Source organism: Mixophyes fleayi, chromosome 11 (assembly GCF_038048845.1).
Source record: "Mixophyes fleayi isolate aMixFle1 chromosome 11, aMixFle1.hap1, whole genome shotgun sequence".
Taxonomy (NCBI): Eukaryota; Metazoa; Chordata; class Amphibia; order Anura; family Limnodynastidae; genus Mixophyes; species Mixophyes fleayi.
The window spans coordinates 28,586,078-28,603,880 of NC_134412.1; the positions used below are offsets into that span (position 1 = coordinate 28,586,078).

Consider the following 17,803-nt stretch of genomic DNA (forward strand, 5'->3'; position numbering starts at 1 on the left):
AACCCTTCTAATCAGTAAGGTGTGGAAGTGATTTTGCTGCGTTGCAATAGTTCTATATGTGCAACAAATTAAAGAGACACTAACCATATACTGTTGCTGTCTGTTTAGTTAAAAAAGTGCCTCCTCCCAACAAGACAAACTGCTGAACAGAGATATAGAGATATAGCATAGTGGATATATTTACATGTATATTATTCAGGCGTAAAATCATTTAAGCACCAGCAATATAAGCATCACTTACAGGCAGCATTTTATCACAGCAGATATCATCAACATTTAGTTATATAGCGCCATCATATTCCGTAGCGCTTTACAATCGGGGACAAATATAGTAATAAACAACACTGGGTAAAACAGACAAAGAGGTAAGAGGGCCCTGCTCACAAGCTTACAATCTATAGGAACAGGAGTCGGATACATGAGCTTAAATCTACATACTGCATATTGGTCCAGCCAGATTGCAAAGGTAAAAAGTGATTTGTATGACATGTGATCCAATCACACAGCAATGTTGGTCTGGGTTCAGAGAGTTGTTGTCTTGTGTGAACTGTGTAACAGGGTAGCCTAGTGAGGTTAAGCGGGTGGTTGAGGAATATTATAGGCTTGCCTGAAGAGGTGGGTTTTCAGAGAACGCTTGGAGGTTTGTAAACCAGAGTCTTATTGTGTGAGGGAGGGAATTCCACAGAGTCGTTGCAGCTCGAAAAAAAGTCCTGTAACCAGGAATGGGGCATGTAATCATCATCATTTATTTATATAGCGCCAGCAAATTCCATAACGCTTTACAATTGGGAACAAACATTAATAAAACAATACTGGGTAATACATAGAGACCGAGAGGTAACAGAACCCTGCTCGCAAGCTTACAATTTATGGGACAATGGGAGTTTGAAACACTAGGGCACTTGCTACATCATATTGCACAATGGACCAGCTAGAATGCAAAGGTAAAAGTATTGAGTGGGCTATGTGATCTGTCACACTATAATGTTGGTCAGAGGGTTGTCGTCTTGTGTTAGCTGTGTAGAAGGTGGCAATAGGGTAACCTAGGGAGAATAAGAGGGTGGTTGAAGAATATCATAAGCTTGTCTGAAGAGGTGGGTTTTCAGAGAACGCTTGAAGGTTTGAAGACTAGAGGAGAGTCTTACTGTGCAAGGGAGTGAATTCCATAAAGTGGGTGCGGCCCGAAAAGAGTCCTGTAACCAGGAATGGGAGGATGTGATGAGAGTGGATGAGAGATGCAGATCTTTAACAGAACGGAATTGTCGAGTTGGGAGATATTTTGTGAGGAGATTTATGTTGGTTCAGTTTTGCTGATGGCTTTGTATGTTAGTAGTAGAAATTTATATTGGATTCTGTAAAAAACAGGCAATCAATGTAGAGACTGACAGAGTGGCTCTGCAAGAACGATTTGCAAGGAAAATCAGTCTGGTCGCTGCGTGCAAAATAGATTGTAGGGGTTTGAGTCTGTTTAGGGAAAAACCAGTAAGGAGGGAATTGCAATAGTCAATGCGAGAGATGATGAGTGCATGAATTAAAGTTTTTGCGGTGTCTTGTGCAAGACGTGTGTCTTCTGCAAATGTTTTACAATAAACAAGACACAAAATAGGATCAGACTAGTTATTATGTAGTAACATTCTGGGACCAGAGTAAATTATACAGGTGTTCATTTTGAGTTGTGGCGCTTGTAACTAAACAAAGAATTTTTGTCCTCAAACTGTCACAGAATCATACAGGGTTTGCATCCTGGTAACACAGAGCACCCCCAATGGGGATATCTATGGTGCCATTATGTGGGAAAGAACAGCAGCAAGCCCATGTAAATCACAAGAGGTTGCAAACAAAAATAAAAATATACATCACAAACGTTTTGGAAAGTTTTGTAAAAGTGCGTCGGCTTCACATAGGCCACAAAGAATCATTCACAGCAACTGTACAGAAAACTTTGGTGGTATATTTATTACAAATGGGGAGGGGGGGGGGTTTGAACACATAATGAAGAAGTGTTAATCTTAGACCAATAGCTCATGACACACACATAAGCACTTATTTTCTATTCAATTACAAGGGGGGAAAAAAACAATGCTTTACATGGAAATTGACAATGTTTGTTACTAGGATCCCACATACCCTAGACAACGTTACATAATTGCCTGCTGAGAGGATTATTTCCCAGAGGTACTCTCGGCCCCATTATTCTTCTGAAGTATGACTAAGGCAAAGAATTTTAAAAAACAGAACAAAAAAAAACCAAAACAAAAAGGACAGAAACAAAAGACTGTAGCAGACACTGAAATAAGACGTGTGTCAATCTGTTCCAGATGCATAATAGACTATATTTCCCACAAGTGTTTAAAAAGGGACCTCCAGAACTTAGAAGATTTTACCCCTCCCCTGTACTCACACTTCCTCTAAATAGTAGAGTCTGAGAGGTTCCGTAAGGATGTCCAGCTCTACCCAGCTTTGGCCTAACAACCCTGCCAGAGCAGTTTGTATCCAAAATTGTCCCGATTGTCTGTTCGGACAATGTGACAAGGATACATGTCAAAGTTATAAGTGATATACAGAGAACAATGGTTTGATGTGGTCCGCAACTAAAAGGAACGGAATGGGTCAAATTGGCAGGCAACATGCACTTTGTAATCGGAGTTTGGCATGCGTAAAATGGTCACCACACATACATATTAATAGCAAAGAAATATGGGTGCAGTTCAAGCAATATCTAGCTACATGCCCAAAATAAAATGTAACACATACATATAAGTAGACATGAAACCAAATAAAAAAATAAAATAAGTGAGTCCGCACCAATAAGAAACTTATATAAAAAGGCCAAGCGGGGTATTTGACAATTTATTGGGGGCTGATTTGGAAGCTGGAAAGCTCAGTTTTGTAAGGACATTCTCCCACCAAGTGGACCATAGCGGTGTATTAACCGCTGCTCCAAACCTCCCACTGCCTGACTCAAGCCAGTGAATAAATCATGTCAGCCTGGAAGCGCTTTTCCCAACTAAATAATAGCGGCACTTCTTGTTAACAAGTACCAAAATGTTGCCATTGCTAAAGGACAACTCAAGAAAGAACCCAAAGAAGGCTCCAACCACAGCAGAGAGTCCCAAAAAAAAAAAGGCAATGAGACCGGCAGCTGTAAAAATCACTTAGTCGGACAGCGGGAGAGTTGAACGCGTGCTTCAAGTCAGCACATCTCTGCAGCGTTGTCTTATAAATCATACATATTTTTTATCAGTGAAAAACTAATAAAAAGTTCAAGCACTGACTTCTCAGTATTTGCTCTGCGATGTGTTGATCTTCTGTTATCAGACTTTAATCGGTATGAGCCTGCATGTAAAAGACAGCACTGCACATTCCTGCTGCATTTCTAAATGAAATTACTAATCACTTTGTGGGATCTAAAGCAAGGCAGAAACTTGTAGTCAGGCATAGTTCAGACACTAGAGTGGGGTGGGGATGGAACACGAAAAAGCACCACCAAAAATGACCAGGTGCTGGTGATACTTAGATCCCCACTGCAAGATATGCCCAAGGAGGAAGGTAAAATTATTTGAGTATCACCCCATTTCCCTTAAACGGATAGCAGAACTGAGTGGTTGACAAAGCAATGTTGGCTGTTCTTTCGGCCAGAATACGAGTTTTATGGTCCATAAAAAAAATTAAAAAATTTTTTATTTACAGAACTAAGTATTAGTTGACATGTTTTAATATTGTTTGAGCATTTTGTAGTGTACTAGAGGTTTAATTATTTTCTTTATGTTCGTTGTGGAAATACATGTAAATGAAGCGCGACAAAAACCTTCAAGAGCCCAATAGCTTCAAATGTGTTATAAATATGTGCAGTTTCCTACCCACCTGGTTGGTACACTGCAAAAAACTTACTCAAAAGTCACTATAGAAAATACAATATATTATCATTGATACCAATATCCATGTTATGGAACCAATTCTCATGAATGGATGTCATTTAGCACTCCAGCAAAAGTTTAATAAAAACATTAAAAAGCCCAAAACATCATGAAATGATTTAGCTTTCATATGGTATTAACATTTATGTTGCACCAGCAAAGACCACAGTTCTTTACAACTGTGAACAAACATAGTAACACTGGATATTAAACATACAAGGGGGTCTACTTATTAAGAGTGCTGCTTACCACACCAAGAACATCTGTGATCTAGCAATTTACAAAAAAAAGCAAAAAGAAATAAAAAAAAATAAAAAAAATGCTTTATTATAATAAAGCATTTTTTCCATTGGTGCCCTCTTGGCCAACACCAAACTGGGGAGCAGAGGGACTGAGGAAGTGGGAGGCCCCTGCTGAAGGCTACCGCCGGTGACAAGTCATCACCAAAAGGGCCCCACTGATAGTCAGGAGCCCCAAAAACTCCTCTTATAAATAAACCACATAGTATGGAAAGAGAATAAGTAACTCTTACATGACCGTTGTAGATGGGTGGTAACTGGGCAGGATATCATAGGGAGGTTAAGATGAGGTCTCAGGAATTTTTTAAGCTTGCCTAAAGAGATGTTTTCAGGGAACGCTTGAATGTTTTGAGGCTAGGGTAAAGTCTTCTTATACAAGGGAGGGAATTCCAGAGCTGTTGCAGTCCGAAGTCGTCCTGTAACTGGGATCGGGAACACACAATGTGTGATGAAAGGTGCAGATCTTGGGGAGAATGAAGGGGTAGAGTTGGGAGAGGTCTTGAGACAAGTGAAGAGAAGCATGTTGTGCCAATTTAGTTTATAGCTTTTGTATGTTAGTAGAAAGTACTTTGTATTGCATTCAGTAAAGTGCAGGCAACTGATGTTGGGAATGGCATAATGGAGTAGCCGTAGAACATTGGCAAGAAACATTGCTCTAGCCATCATGTTCATGCAGACTTTCACCCCTAGAATCTACACCTATCAGCCAAACATTAAAACCACCTGCTTAATATTGTGTAGGTCCCCCATGTGCAGCCAAAACAGCTCTCTCCTTTCAAGGCATGAGTCCACAAGACCTTTTGAAGGTGTCTTATGGTAACTGGCACCAGGGTGTTAGCAGCAGGTCCTTTAAGTTTGCAAGCTAGGGCCTCCGTAGTTTGGACTTTTTTATTCCCAGCATATCCCACAGATGCTCGATCAGATGGAGATCTGGGGAATTTGATGGCTAAGTCACACCTTGAAGAGGCCAGTGCCATCAGGGAATACAGTTAACATGAAGGGATGTACTTTGTCTGCAACAATGTTTAGATAGGTGGTACGTGTCAAAGGAACATCCACATTAATGTCAAGACCCAAGGTTTCCCAGCAGAGCACTACCTGGGGAAGGGATGGCACCATGATGCACTATGGGAAGAGGCAGTGTGATGCTCTGGGCAAAACAAAGCACATGCACCTGGCCGACCACATGATGTAAAAGAAAACATGATTCCTCAGACCAGGCCACCTTTGTCCATTACTCCATGGTCCAGTTCTGCCTCTCACATGCCCATTGTAGGTGCTTTCTGCGGTGGACAGGGATCAGCATGGGCACTCTGACGGCCTTGCGGAAACTTGCACTGCACTGTGTGTTCTTGCACCTTGCTATCACAGCCAGCATTAACTTTCAGCAATTTGTGCTACAGTAGCTCTTCTGTAGGAATGGACCAGATGGGCTAACCTTCACTCCCCCACACGCATCAATGAGCCTTGGGCGCCCGTGTCTCTGTCGCTGGTTCATCGGTTGTTCTTGGTAGGTAGCAACCACTGCATACTAGGAACACCCCACAAGACCTGCCGTTTTGGAAATCCTCTGAACCAGTGGTCTAGCCATCACAATTTGTCAAAGTCGCTCAGATCTTTATGCTTGGCCACTTTTCCTGCTACCAACACATGAAGTTCAAGAACTGACTGTTCACTTGTTGCATAATATATCCCACCCCTTGACAGGTACCATTGTAACGAGATAATCAATGTTATTCACTTCACTTGTCAGTGGGTTTTAATGTTGTGGCTGTTCGGTGTATATTTGTTAGGTGGAAGAATACTATATTGACGGTATGTTTCTAGAGGATGCATAAAACAAGCAGCTCTCCACACATATCTAACCCATGAACTGATTAAATGCAGCCCACAATAGGGAACCGTATTAAGACAATCACTCCACAAATGCTCACTAACAGTCATGAAGTTAAAAACAAACATCAGGTTGCAGAGATAAGTGAAAAATCAATTTTTAGAGAGACACTGTAAACAATGAATTACTGAGCACATCTGAAGGACCATTTTGTCAAAACCTATTAATTGGTAATTGTTGCAGAGAATGTAGATAAAATATCTTGTTTATTCTCCGACGTGGCCTACAGTCAGTCAATGACTAAACAGCTGGTGGGATGGGTCAAAAAGGAGCTTGATTAAGCTGGCTACAAAGATCGAGACCCAGGATTTTCAATTTGCTTGTACATTTGTTATCTTGGGATCATGCGCTCCTATTGCACGATACCAGCAAGGATTAAACAGGACATGGGTATACTTTTGTGTGTGAATCCAACAATCGGCAAAGTGCCTTTTCTTACTTACTTAGGAAACTGCAAGAAAATTTCTCATGTCTTTGAAAGTTTGAAAATGGAACAGAATATATAAATATATTTAAAGTGTGAGATGTACCGTTTACCTTTACATTAAATTCTGAACAGCTTTGCTTATAAAAACATTCAGTGGCTTCTTATGCATGGTCATGCCTCTTATATCCCACGCACAACTTTGTACGCATGAGGCTCAGACAAGTGCATTACTATAAATTGTGATGGGCAAGCCATCACCTGCGCCCCCCAGCTCTGTGCCTTCACTCCGACATATTCTGAGAATGAGAGAACGCGATGGTAGAAGCCGGCTACTGCATTATGTGACCTTGTACGCACAATATAACAAGGTCAGCAGCAGTCTGCACCACGAGGTCTCCCTCCTTCCTCTTCGGGTTACAAGGCAAGTGGCCTAATGGCATGTGGGGGAGTTTTAGAGCAAGTGGAGGTTTGAGTGGCATATGGGTCTACGCACTTGGCTGATTTCTTCTGAAACGTTAATTGAGATTTTATTTTTAGATATAAAACATGTATTTGTGATTAAGATGTTGCCCTGCTTGTATGTTGAGTTTTGAGAATCATTAACCAAATAACCATTATGTTAAAATATTATATACAGTTATGTTTTACCAAATAATTATAGTAATTCTCGTAAAAATAAGAAAAAAAAAATGGAAAAAAACTGGGCAGCATAAAGATCACTGAATTGTTGCAGATCACAGATGAAAAATGTACATTTTTTGCTGGTCTAATGAAGAAATACATTCAATAACCGGTGAATGTTGCACTGTTTTGAATACTACAATCCTCAGTACGAATGCTAGAAACAGACAATATCATGTGGTTAGCCAAACCAGTCATTTCTAAACTCAAGCAGAACTATCTCACTATTATAATCTATACAGTGCCACAGAATTCTGCAGCATCATACATTGGGGAATCAGAGCATAGTACAAAGACACAGAAGACCAAGAGCCAAAATACCAACAAACGAGAGAAACATGGAAGAGACCCTATACAAGGATATCAGGTGCATGAGGCGAGAGTGGACAGGAAAGAGAAAGAAGAGGCCGGCAGGGCCAGCAAGAGTGGAAATGGGTAGAAGTCTGGTGCAATTTTAAGGAGCGTTTATCCCATTTGATGCTCTGATTGGGCGAGGAAATGTATTTCATAGGTGGGGAGCAGCACAGGAGAAGTCTTGGAGGTGGAAATGGGATGTGGTTAGCAGTGGCCGTTGAGCCAACGGTCAATGAACGTGCAGAGAGGTTGTGAGGGAGATTATGTCACAGATTTGGCAGTGGAGTAGCAGCTGAGGAGTTTGAATTAGGTTCCGCAAGGAAGTGAAAATGTAAAGAATTGCAGATGCAGAATGGAAGGAGGAAAATCATTCTATTCTAATCATTAGATTCTATTCATTGTAGCATGGTTTGACACCTTATGTCACAATTGTGTGCAGTTTAAAAAGGTAAATGTACATGGGTTCTCAGTAAGCAGCCATGTTTTATTGAGGAGTGTCAAGTAGTTTTGGAAAGTGGCTATAATGCACCTTAAAATAGGGAACAATGTTCTCTATGAATAAATGCACATTAACAGAGGAAAATAAGATTATGCTGCATCATAGTTGCGCTTCTATAAAACATATACATTTTTCAAAAAGGTATGGTGTTGGTAAAATACTTAAATAATTTAACACAACAAAAGTGCCAAGACATGACAAAGGTATAATTGTCATCATTAGCGCAGGACAACTACGTGGCCCTGGTATTAGAAGTCACAAATGGGGATTGAAGAGTGAAAATTATTTCATAATGTATGTTTGCTTGTATATTTTTTCTTCTTTTATAGTAATTACATTATAATTCAACTGATGGATGGACACATATTGAACAGAGGAGATATGTATGGTTTGTTCACTAACAGCATTGCAAAATAAAAGCCAATAATCCCTCATCTACATGGCGATTGTTGCTATGACGACCACATTAATAGATCACAAGTTCCCAACCTTGTACACCAAGCACCATCACTGTATATTTCTGTTGTAGTGTGAAACAGATTTTAAGTGTTATAAGGCTTTTTTTAAACTTCATATATGAAGCTGTGAAATCACAAGAAAAATACTAGGTGTAAAAGTATCTTAAAAACATGCATGGTTGGAGGTATTATAACTTTCCCTGAACTTCTGTTGCAGAAGTCTTTCATTGAACTAGGAAAAAAAAAAAAAAAAAAAAGAGGCAGAGTTGACCATCTATGTTATGAAAGCCATAACCCCCCCCCCCCCCCCCCTGTAATTCAGGACACCTGTTTTCTATTAATACCCCATTCATACTGCACCAAAAATCCGGGTTTTTGCCGGGGCAAGCTCAAACGACCCGGGTCTTGGTGCAGTATGAATGGTACAAGTCAAAAATCCCGGGTCTAAAAACCCGGGTCTTCAACCCAGGATTTATCGAGGGGTAATTCCCGGGTTGCCTGCACTATGAATGGTGCAACCCGGGCACAGAAAACAAGCCGATTGGCTGTCTGACCTGTAATGCTCACAATATTTACATTAACTGCATACATAAAAACTAGGAAAAAAAAAAAAACTCGAGAGGAAAACAACAGTATGGACTGAAACAACTACTTCTATCATCCACACTATAAGAAACAAACGAAAGAGAAAGGTCGCAAATACTTTACATAGGTGACTAAAGTAAAGTACGGAGCAGTGAGCAGTACAGAACGGAATTGGTGGAAACACTGAAGAAATGTCTGATTGTTTACAAATGATACAATGGAACAATAAAAATTAAAATATCTTATAAGATACACTAACACATCTTTATGGACAAAACAGCAGAAAAGCAGACTATTACAAAAAAAATAAATGTTTTCAGCCAATGAAAACTGCTCTGGTGATGACTCCCACAGATTGTCAGGGCACAGACTTGTGGAGTATGAATGGGGTCAACCCGGGAAATTCCCGGGTCCGAGGTGCAGTATGAATGGTGTTTCTGAGCTGGGACGCTCCGAGTCCCGGCAAAAACCCGGCTTGAAAAACCCAGGATATTGCCAGGGCGGCAGTATGAAAGCGGTACAAGTCTGCAACCATTTGGTTGATTTCTAGACTCTATCCACGGATAATTTCTGCAGAGGTTTAACAATCAACTTTATTTTCACCCAACAACTAGAAATCCAATCCAATTTCTCCTCCTGGAATGATCCCAAGACCTCTGACATCTAATGTACATACAGAAACCGTTTCACAACTACAGTTTGAAAAAGTGAATGGAGAACGAGAACTAGATGTCACACGAGTGTAGAAGCGATTAATTATAAACCGCTTAATATACAGCGCAGAATCCCCTACATCGGACACTAGCTTTAAAACACTTTACTTTTTTGTGGCAGCCGATACGGCCTCACCTTTCAACCTCAAATTAGCCCAGTAATTTCACATGTTTAGCCCAGTCACTCAACAACTTTAACACCAACGTCCCATGACAGATGTAATCCTTTACTATTAACACCGCTTAGGATCACAGCACCACCATAAGCTGCAGATCAGAGATAAACTATACAGCAGGAGGTGTCAGAATCTGCAATTATTTAAAGGGAAAATTTAAAATAGTAATAGTTTCAAATACTAACCTTAAAAATGCATATTCCTTTAAAACAGAGCAGTACAAAAAGCATTAAGTTATTTAAATGTATCCGTGTATATAAATACAAAAATAATTTAATGTACAGCATTGATGACAGGATTACTTGTCCCCAACCTAGAGGCAGAATTGGGGGATAAATATTCGAGGCCGTGCAGCCAATTAAGTCGCTAGAAACAAAAAAGTCATAACGGATATAGGAATACTCCAGTTAAGTTTATAGGCTTAATATAAGTTCATCCTAGGGTTGTCACCTGTCTGGTCAAGATGTGACTGCCAATGTCATTAATAGGGCACAAATAACAGCTATAGAAATGGAAACTTAATAAAAAAATACAGCAGGGAACATCCGCTAGTCTGAAGATAGACACACAATAGCCGATCCATCCACATAACCCTACAAGTTCATCACAACATACTTTTGACAGCTTATGGCTACATTTTGGCAATTTTAGGCAAGGGAAGGCTGTCTGCAGTACCCCCTTCAATAACCTCTGTGTCTCTAGTCACACGGCAGGCAGATTAATCGCATTATATACATGGCGAAATTTGTAATCAATTGTCAAATACGGCTACATGTATGATGGCAGGGGGAAGACAAGCACGAAGAGGAGTTGCGAAGGAGTTTTTGAAGAATTGTAGGTTTGGGAGAGAGAGTCTGGTAGGATAAGGTAATGAGTTCCATAGGTGAGGAGCAGCACGGGAGAAGTTTTGGGGACTGGAATGAGAGAAGGATACAAGGGCTGGGGGAGAGGCGAAGAGATGGAGCAGAGGTATATCTCATGACAAGGTCAGAGATATAAGATGGCGTGAGTGAGGCAGTCGTATGCAGTTTGTGTGATAACTTCCGTAGAGTACAACAGAAATAAGTGAAAACAAAAAAATAGATGTTGTAGACCCAAGGGTAAATGTATCAAGCTGCAAGGTTCCAGCCGGTTTGAAAAGTGGAAATGTTGCCTATAGCAACCAGATTCTAGTTATCATTTATTTAGTACATTCTACACAATGATAGCTGATCGGTTGCTATAGGGAACATCTCCACATTTCAAACCCACCAGAAACTTAAGCTTGATAAATTTACCCCCAAGTCTCAAAAACATGTCCCAGTGCAAAGAATATAATATATTTGACCAATAGGCATCTGGAAAAATGTCACACACAGTATATTTGGGAATGTTATGAGGAGCTCCTTTGCATCAACTGGCATTGTCCATTTATTAATCCTAAAGGCCAAATAAACACAGGTTTTCTACAGTTACACAGGAATGAAAGTCATTCTGAATTTTTAATTAAAGATAGATTGGAAGACTGTTTCATTACAAATGCTCTAATTTTGCCCAAGAATAATCACTTAAGAAAGGCAACAAAAAAGGTAAGTGAAACTGTTTCACAACAAACTTTGTTTTTTCCAGCATTTTTTCCCATTATGAAACTGTACCCATTGCTCACATACTGTGGAGGCAGCCTTCTTTCCCGTTTATGAGAATGCAGAGTATAATTTAACTTAGAAACCGTGTCTCATGTATCACTGATGCATTAAGCACGGAGAGCCTGATCGATCTCACTAGTTCTTAGTGAACTGATGGGCACTTTAAACAGAATATATTATAACCAGTGATCCCAAAGACCATCCGTAGAAACCATTCTGAAAACTGACCACATGCTCCATAAAATTTGGTGGTAACGTGGTTCCACTAACCAAGTATGTTTTGTGATGACAGCTGCATTTTAAGCAACAATATAGGTCTCTTGAATAACAGTTTGACATGCAACCACAGCAAAGACAGTGTGTGTGGTAGAGGATTTAAACTACCACTGGGGCAGGGATTGATGTGGATGATTAAACATTCTCTGCAAAGTGCTGTGTAATACAATGGTGCTATATAAATAAAAGGTTAATATTAATAAGCACCACAACAAAAGCAAACCCCAGACAATCAGCTTTGTAAGGCTTTCTACTTCAGCTAAAATGTACAACCCGATTTCGTTTTACAGTACACATTCATAATATATTGCATACTAAACTGTAAATAAATAAAAGTATATGTAAACAGACTGTCTGTATGGTGCCATAAGAGATAACATAAGGACCATTGCTCTACTTCACAAGAAGCAGTTCAACAACCAATGGTGTTTAATTTGCAAGTAAACAAACAAACACCAGTAAAACAAATGGCAAACACATTTGAAATGTGATTAACTTGCAATTTAGTGCCATTCAGGAGATCAATGGAGGTCACTTCCTTGACCTCAATGCATTGAGCAGATTAATTATAAACGCAAAACATAGGTAGAGGAGTGACATTTGCTGCAGTCTCTCACACAAGTCAAACAGAACATACACTTTCTCGTAGTTCCAGCAATACAATCCTTCCGCCTTTGCCTTGCCAATCCACCAAATAATATTCCACATCACAAGGGAGGTTTCCAAAAGGAACAAAAACGATAGAGGGAATTCCGCTGAACACAAGGTCAAAGCGAAATTCCACAAATGAGGTTTAAAGCAAATATTCAGCAAAACAGTTTTGAAAATGTCACCAATCAACATGGAGAAGGTTCTTTGCACAAATGATAACTAAACAATAGATTTGTTTTCCCTATTACACTCAAATACAAAAATACAATTCACAAATGTTGTTTCAACTGTAAGAAAGATTGCAGTACTAACACTTTAAAACTTTGCAATTAATTTACCCATGACTAATAATGCCACTATTGGTGGCAGATATATATTTTCAAGAGGTACAATCTTACTTTAACAATACATTACCATATATTTAAAAGGATTTTTTGCAATCAATGTCACAAGTTAATATGATCACTTTCAAACATTGTTCATTTCTAATGCTTTATGGTTGAACCTGTAAATCTGTCAAGCATTAATCATTTTACAGAGCCACAGCAGTTTCAGCAAAACTCTTTTGTACTATAGGGTATTCAATTGTCAACGCTAACAAACGAGCGCTCAAAAAATCTTACCGTTAATACGGCAATTACTCGCGGAATTTCAGCTCACCGCTCCCTGAGCGGCGAGCTGAAATTCCGCGAGTAATCTACCGTATTAACGATTTTCGCGCGCAATATTACCGTATAAACGGTAATATTTTTGGAGCACTCGTTTTTCAGCGTTAACAATTGAATAAGAACCTCAAGGGGCGTATTCAATTGTTCCTCCGGCCGCCGGAAAAACGAGCGCTTTAAAACTATTACCGTTTATACGGTAATTTTGCGCGCAAAAGCCGTTAATACGGTAGTTTAGTCGCTGAATTTCAGCTGCGAGATGAATTTCAGCGAGTAACTACCGTATAAACGGTAATAGTTTTAGAGCGCTCGTTTTTTCCGGCGGCCGGAGGAACAATTGAATACCCCCCTAAATCTTTTAAAAATGAATTGACTTGTCAGTTGAAGTTAGCACAAAAACAGGTTAAACACAACTTTAATATATGATTATTCTTCCATTAGAATACAGTAGAAAGGTCAATGATTTGCAAACCATATTATCAATTGGGAGATGGGTATTAAATATTGAGCTCCCAATATAGAAAAGTAAACAATACTTTCTAAAATTCGGCAACTCAGCCTGATCTGTCGGAGCAGCACACAGTTAAAAACTGCATTGACGGATTTATTTTAAGTTACTGTAAGGTGATTAAGCAGGATCAGTAAGATACAAAACTGCCCTCTTTAAGGAACTCTGAAGTTTTCTACAGCTGTGTAGAATGAAACAGGCTGCAGTGAGTGGGTTAAACATCTACAAGCATCAATATACAAACTATAAACGTAGAAATCAGATAGTATGTTGTGTAATGAAACAAAGAAGGACATTGGGTCTACAAGAATACAAATCATTGTTGTACTGTTTGCAGTAGAAGTACAAAAAAAAACAAGGACCAAGCAGATAACATGTTAGCTCTTGATAATGCTTCTGGTCTGATAAAGAGACATCAAAGGAATACGTTTCTTTAATTAGCACTCTGGGTACTGCTAGCTCTCTCAAGCAATGCAGGGAAATGTATGGGCTGTACAGGATATAAAGATTTGAAATTAAATTAGTATACTACCAATTATAAACAAGTAAGAAACACTTGTGCATAGTATTATATCTGAAAAGTTCAAGAAACGTTAGGTGTAAACTTAACATCCATAAAGCAATTATTGATGACAATGCACTTTTAGTCTTTAAGTATCACACTGGGTATAATATAACTGCGATGTAGATACAATATTGAATCATAAAGCAATGAGAGAATGAAGACAAGAATGACCTTTAACTGTTACATGAAACCTTTCCTGTTACAAAGCTATTCTGACAGACTTCAGACACATTATGCATCTCATGTATGAAGTTATAATTGTTTATGTATGATACTATTTTATATTTTTACTTAGCAATTGCAGACCAAATACCAGGAGGCTTCAATACTCAAAACTACACAGTATTCTGAAAGTGAGCAGATAACGTTTGCCAGCTTCATGGACATTTGCTAAATTGCTACACATTACATTTCCTTCAAAGTGCAATAAGCTTCCCTCTGACTTGTCAGATAGTTCTAAGGTCCATTCAAGATATGATTGGGCAGCTGGTTATCTGAAGATTCCCAATTTACCAGTGACAGCTAAACTCTACTTGCACTGCTGACAGCTCCCTCCTGGAGTTATTGTGCACTTGCCAACTAACTGCAGAGACAAGACAATGACTGAACTGCCCAGATCTGTGTCATCTGCTTTATAGGTGGCAGCATCATCACCAGCTACTGGAAACAGAGAGCATAGGGACACCAGCCTTTAAAGGGTCTATTAAATCGTAGTATAGCGAGGGTCCTCAGAGATTTGAGTATTTTGTCAGAATTTACATTTTCACAACTCAAGCATGATCAGCAACACTTAGCAAACCTCTGACTGTGGTTCATGTACGGTTTTCTGTTTTATGGGTGGGCAACGGATTGCATCAAACTGCAGAGACATCTGCAACAGATTGTCTTAACATAGAGGCCCATTAAGATGTAGGCTTAAGAATCTGTCTGCAAAGTCTCTCTGACAGCCAAGACTTAAAAAGTAGATTATGCCATTTAATTTGAACAACCTGCCAACACTAGAGTGTCCAGCACAGCTTTCCAATAGCCTGTGTGTGGCCCATACAGAACTCTATACAGCTGTCACTAGAAGACCCTGGCCTGTGTGACATCCCACGCAGGACCCTGGCCTGTGTGACATCCCACGCAGGACCCTGGCCTGTGAGACATCCCACGCAGGACCCTGGCCTGTGAGACATCCCACGCAGGACCCTGGCCTGTGAGACATCCCACGCAGGACCCTGGCCTGTGAGACATCCCACGCAGGACCCTGGCCTGTGAGACATCCCACGCAGGACCCTGGCCTGTGAGACATCCCACGCAGGACCCTGGCCTGTGAGACATCCCATGCAGGACCCTGGCATGTGTGACATCACATATGACATCACATGTCCACCACCAGACACGCTGCATCACTAGTGCTCTCACCTGGTGCAGGGCACTGATCCCGTCTGTGTTCGTGCTGTCAATGACATCCTTCCCCGACTCCCCTCTCAGCATCTCCTCCGCCTCCAGCAGGTCCCCCCCGGCGCATGCAGCCAGGAACTCCGCTGCCCGCTCGAACCGGACCGTGCGCCCATCCCCTTCTCCTGAGCCCCGCTCCCCCTCATCTTCCTCCTTCCCGTCTCCAGTCCGCCTCCTGCGCCGCTGCCACCGGGGCTCGGCCGCCTCCTGGTTGGTGCAAGAACGAGCCCACTGCCGGAGCTGCTCCCTCCGCCTCTCCTTCGCTTGCGCAGCGGCAGCAGCTCCTTCCGCCATGTTCTGTTTATCTCTCTCCGTAATGCCGCCGCCTGCACCCCCCTAACTGCTCCTCCGCCCTTTACGTCTCTGGTTCCTGCCGCCAGCTTGCTGCTCTCTGCGTCCTGACGTCACCAGGCTGCGTGCGCACGGCATGCCGGGAAATGTAGTCCCGCTGCCAGGAACCTGCTGCTGCTGTTAGATTCTATCTGTAGGCTGTGTGCGCACGGCATGCCGGGAAATGTAGTCCCGCCACCAGGAACCTGCTGCTGTTAGTTTCTATCTGTCACCAGGGCCATCTTTTCCATTGGGCACGATAGGCAGGTGCCCGTGGGCCCCATGGGCAAGGGGGCCCCATAGGCAGGGCTCTTAATTAGAATAAATAATCCTGCAAAAGAAAAAACCTTCAAGGGTCACTGAGCAAGTACATCTATCTATATCTATCTATATATATATATATATATATATATATATATATCATACTTGCCAACATTTTTTTTCCCTTTTCCGGGAGATGCCGGCTGGGACGTGGGCGTGCAGGGGGCGGGGCTGCGAAATCGCGTCATTTTGGCCCCGCCCCCGTGACGAAATGACGCAAATCGCGTCATTTTACAGTGGGGGCGGGGCTAAACGCCGCGATTCCGGGTGAATCGCGGCGTTTAAACTAAATTTTTCCCCCTTCCTATCAGGGAGATTGCCACACTCGTCCGGGAGACTCTCGCAAAATGCGGGAGTCTCCCGGACAATCCGGGAGAGTTGGCAAGTATGATATATATATATATATATATATATATATATATATATATATATGGGCCCCAGTGCACGGCTTTGCCCCGGGGCCCATAATGTTGTTAAGATGGCCCTGTCTGTCACAGAATCCTGACTCACTACAAATACTCTTCATTTATAGGATTAGTAAAGACAGTACTAACTTTATGGTCAGAGGAAGTAATATATCCTTAAGGTTTTGTATTTTCTAGAATATCATGTCTGTAGCTGTCTAGGAGCTGTGGCTCAGTAAGCAGTGGATAACATACCAAACATTTCCTTTCAGAAATATTATATTATTAAATATTTTTTTAAAATCTAGAGTTGTTTTGGAAATAGCTGGCAACACAAATATTTTTGGATTTTGAAGCATGTTAAGTACTGGATTTATATCCTTGTACTTGAATGGAATTTGTTTTACTGTAGATCTCATCTATGAAACCACCTCTATTTGTGCAACTGCTCCATGATTTCAGATAAAAATCATAGGTTTGCAGAATAAGATGGTGACGTTTGGGGAGTAACAGAAGTTTGCATCGGCTGATTGGATGAGAAGGAGTGTTCATTGCAAAGTACAAAAAAAAATCTCACACACAAAAGTGCCACATGTAATAAATTCAGTCCTGGGGGTAAATGTATCAAGCTGAGAGTTTTCCGGTGGGTTTGAAAAGCCAATCGGATTCTAGCTATCATTTATTTAGTACATTCTACAAAATGATAGCTATAATCTGATTGGTTGCTATAGGCAAAATCTCTACTTTTCAAACCAGCCGGAAAACTCTCAGCTTGATACATTTACCCCTCGATGTCACATTAATGTCATGATTAATTTAAGCAGTAAATGAGGCTAAACCAAGTAGTGTTATAGGAACACTTTTTGACAAAGCCTATCTGATTCCGTAAGCTGTGCTCGTTCCAAGCCTATAATCAGGATTTAGCATACCTTCCAACATCTAAATTTACGAAATCGAGACAAAATATCCCTGGCCCTATCTGACCAAACTCCAATGCACCAAGAAACACCCA

At 40.8% G+C, this 17,803-nt stretch overlaps 1 protein-coding gene across 5 annotated transcripts in view; it reads right to left on the reverse strand.

Annotated features, from left to right (window-relative positions):
- Positions 1-16,125, reverse strand: part of PPP1R12C (protein phosphatase 1 regulatory subunit 12C) — a 73,527-nt gene extending 57,402 nt beyond the window's left edge. For 2 of the 5 annotated variants that reach the window (XM_075189734.1, XM_075189732.1), the window contains exon 1: positions 15,701-16,123. In XM_075189734.1, coding sequence (XP_075045835.1) covers positions 15,701-16,030 — 330 coding nt within the window. In that variant the 5' untranslated portion in view covers positions 16,031-16,123. Of the gene's footprint in view, positions 1-15,700 lie in introns of all 5 variants that reach the window. The other 3 variants (XM_075189733.1, XM_075189731.1, XM_075189735.1) reach the window with 3 other exon arrangements.
- Positions 16,126-17,803: the final 1,678 nt, after the last annotated feature.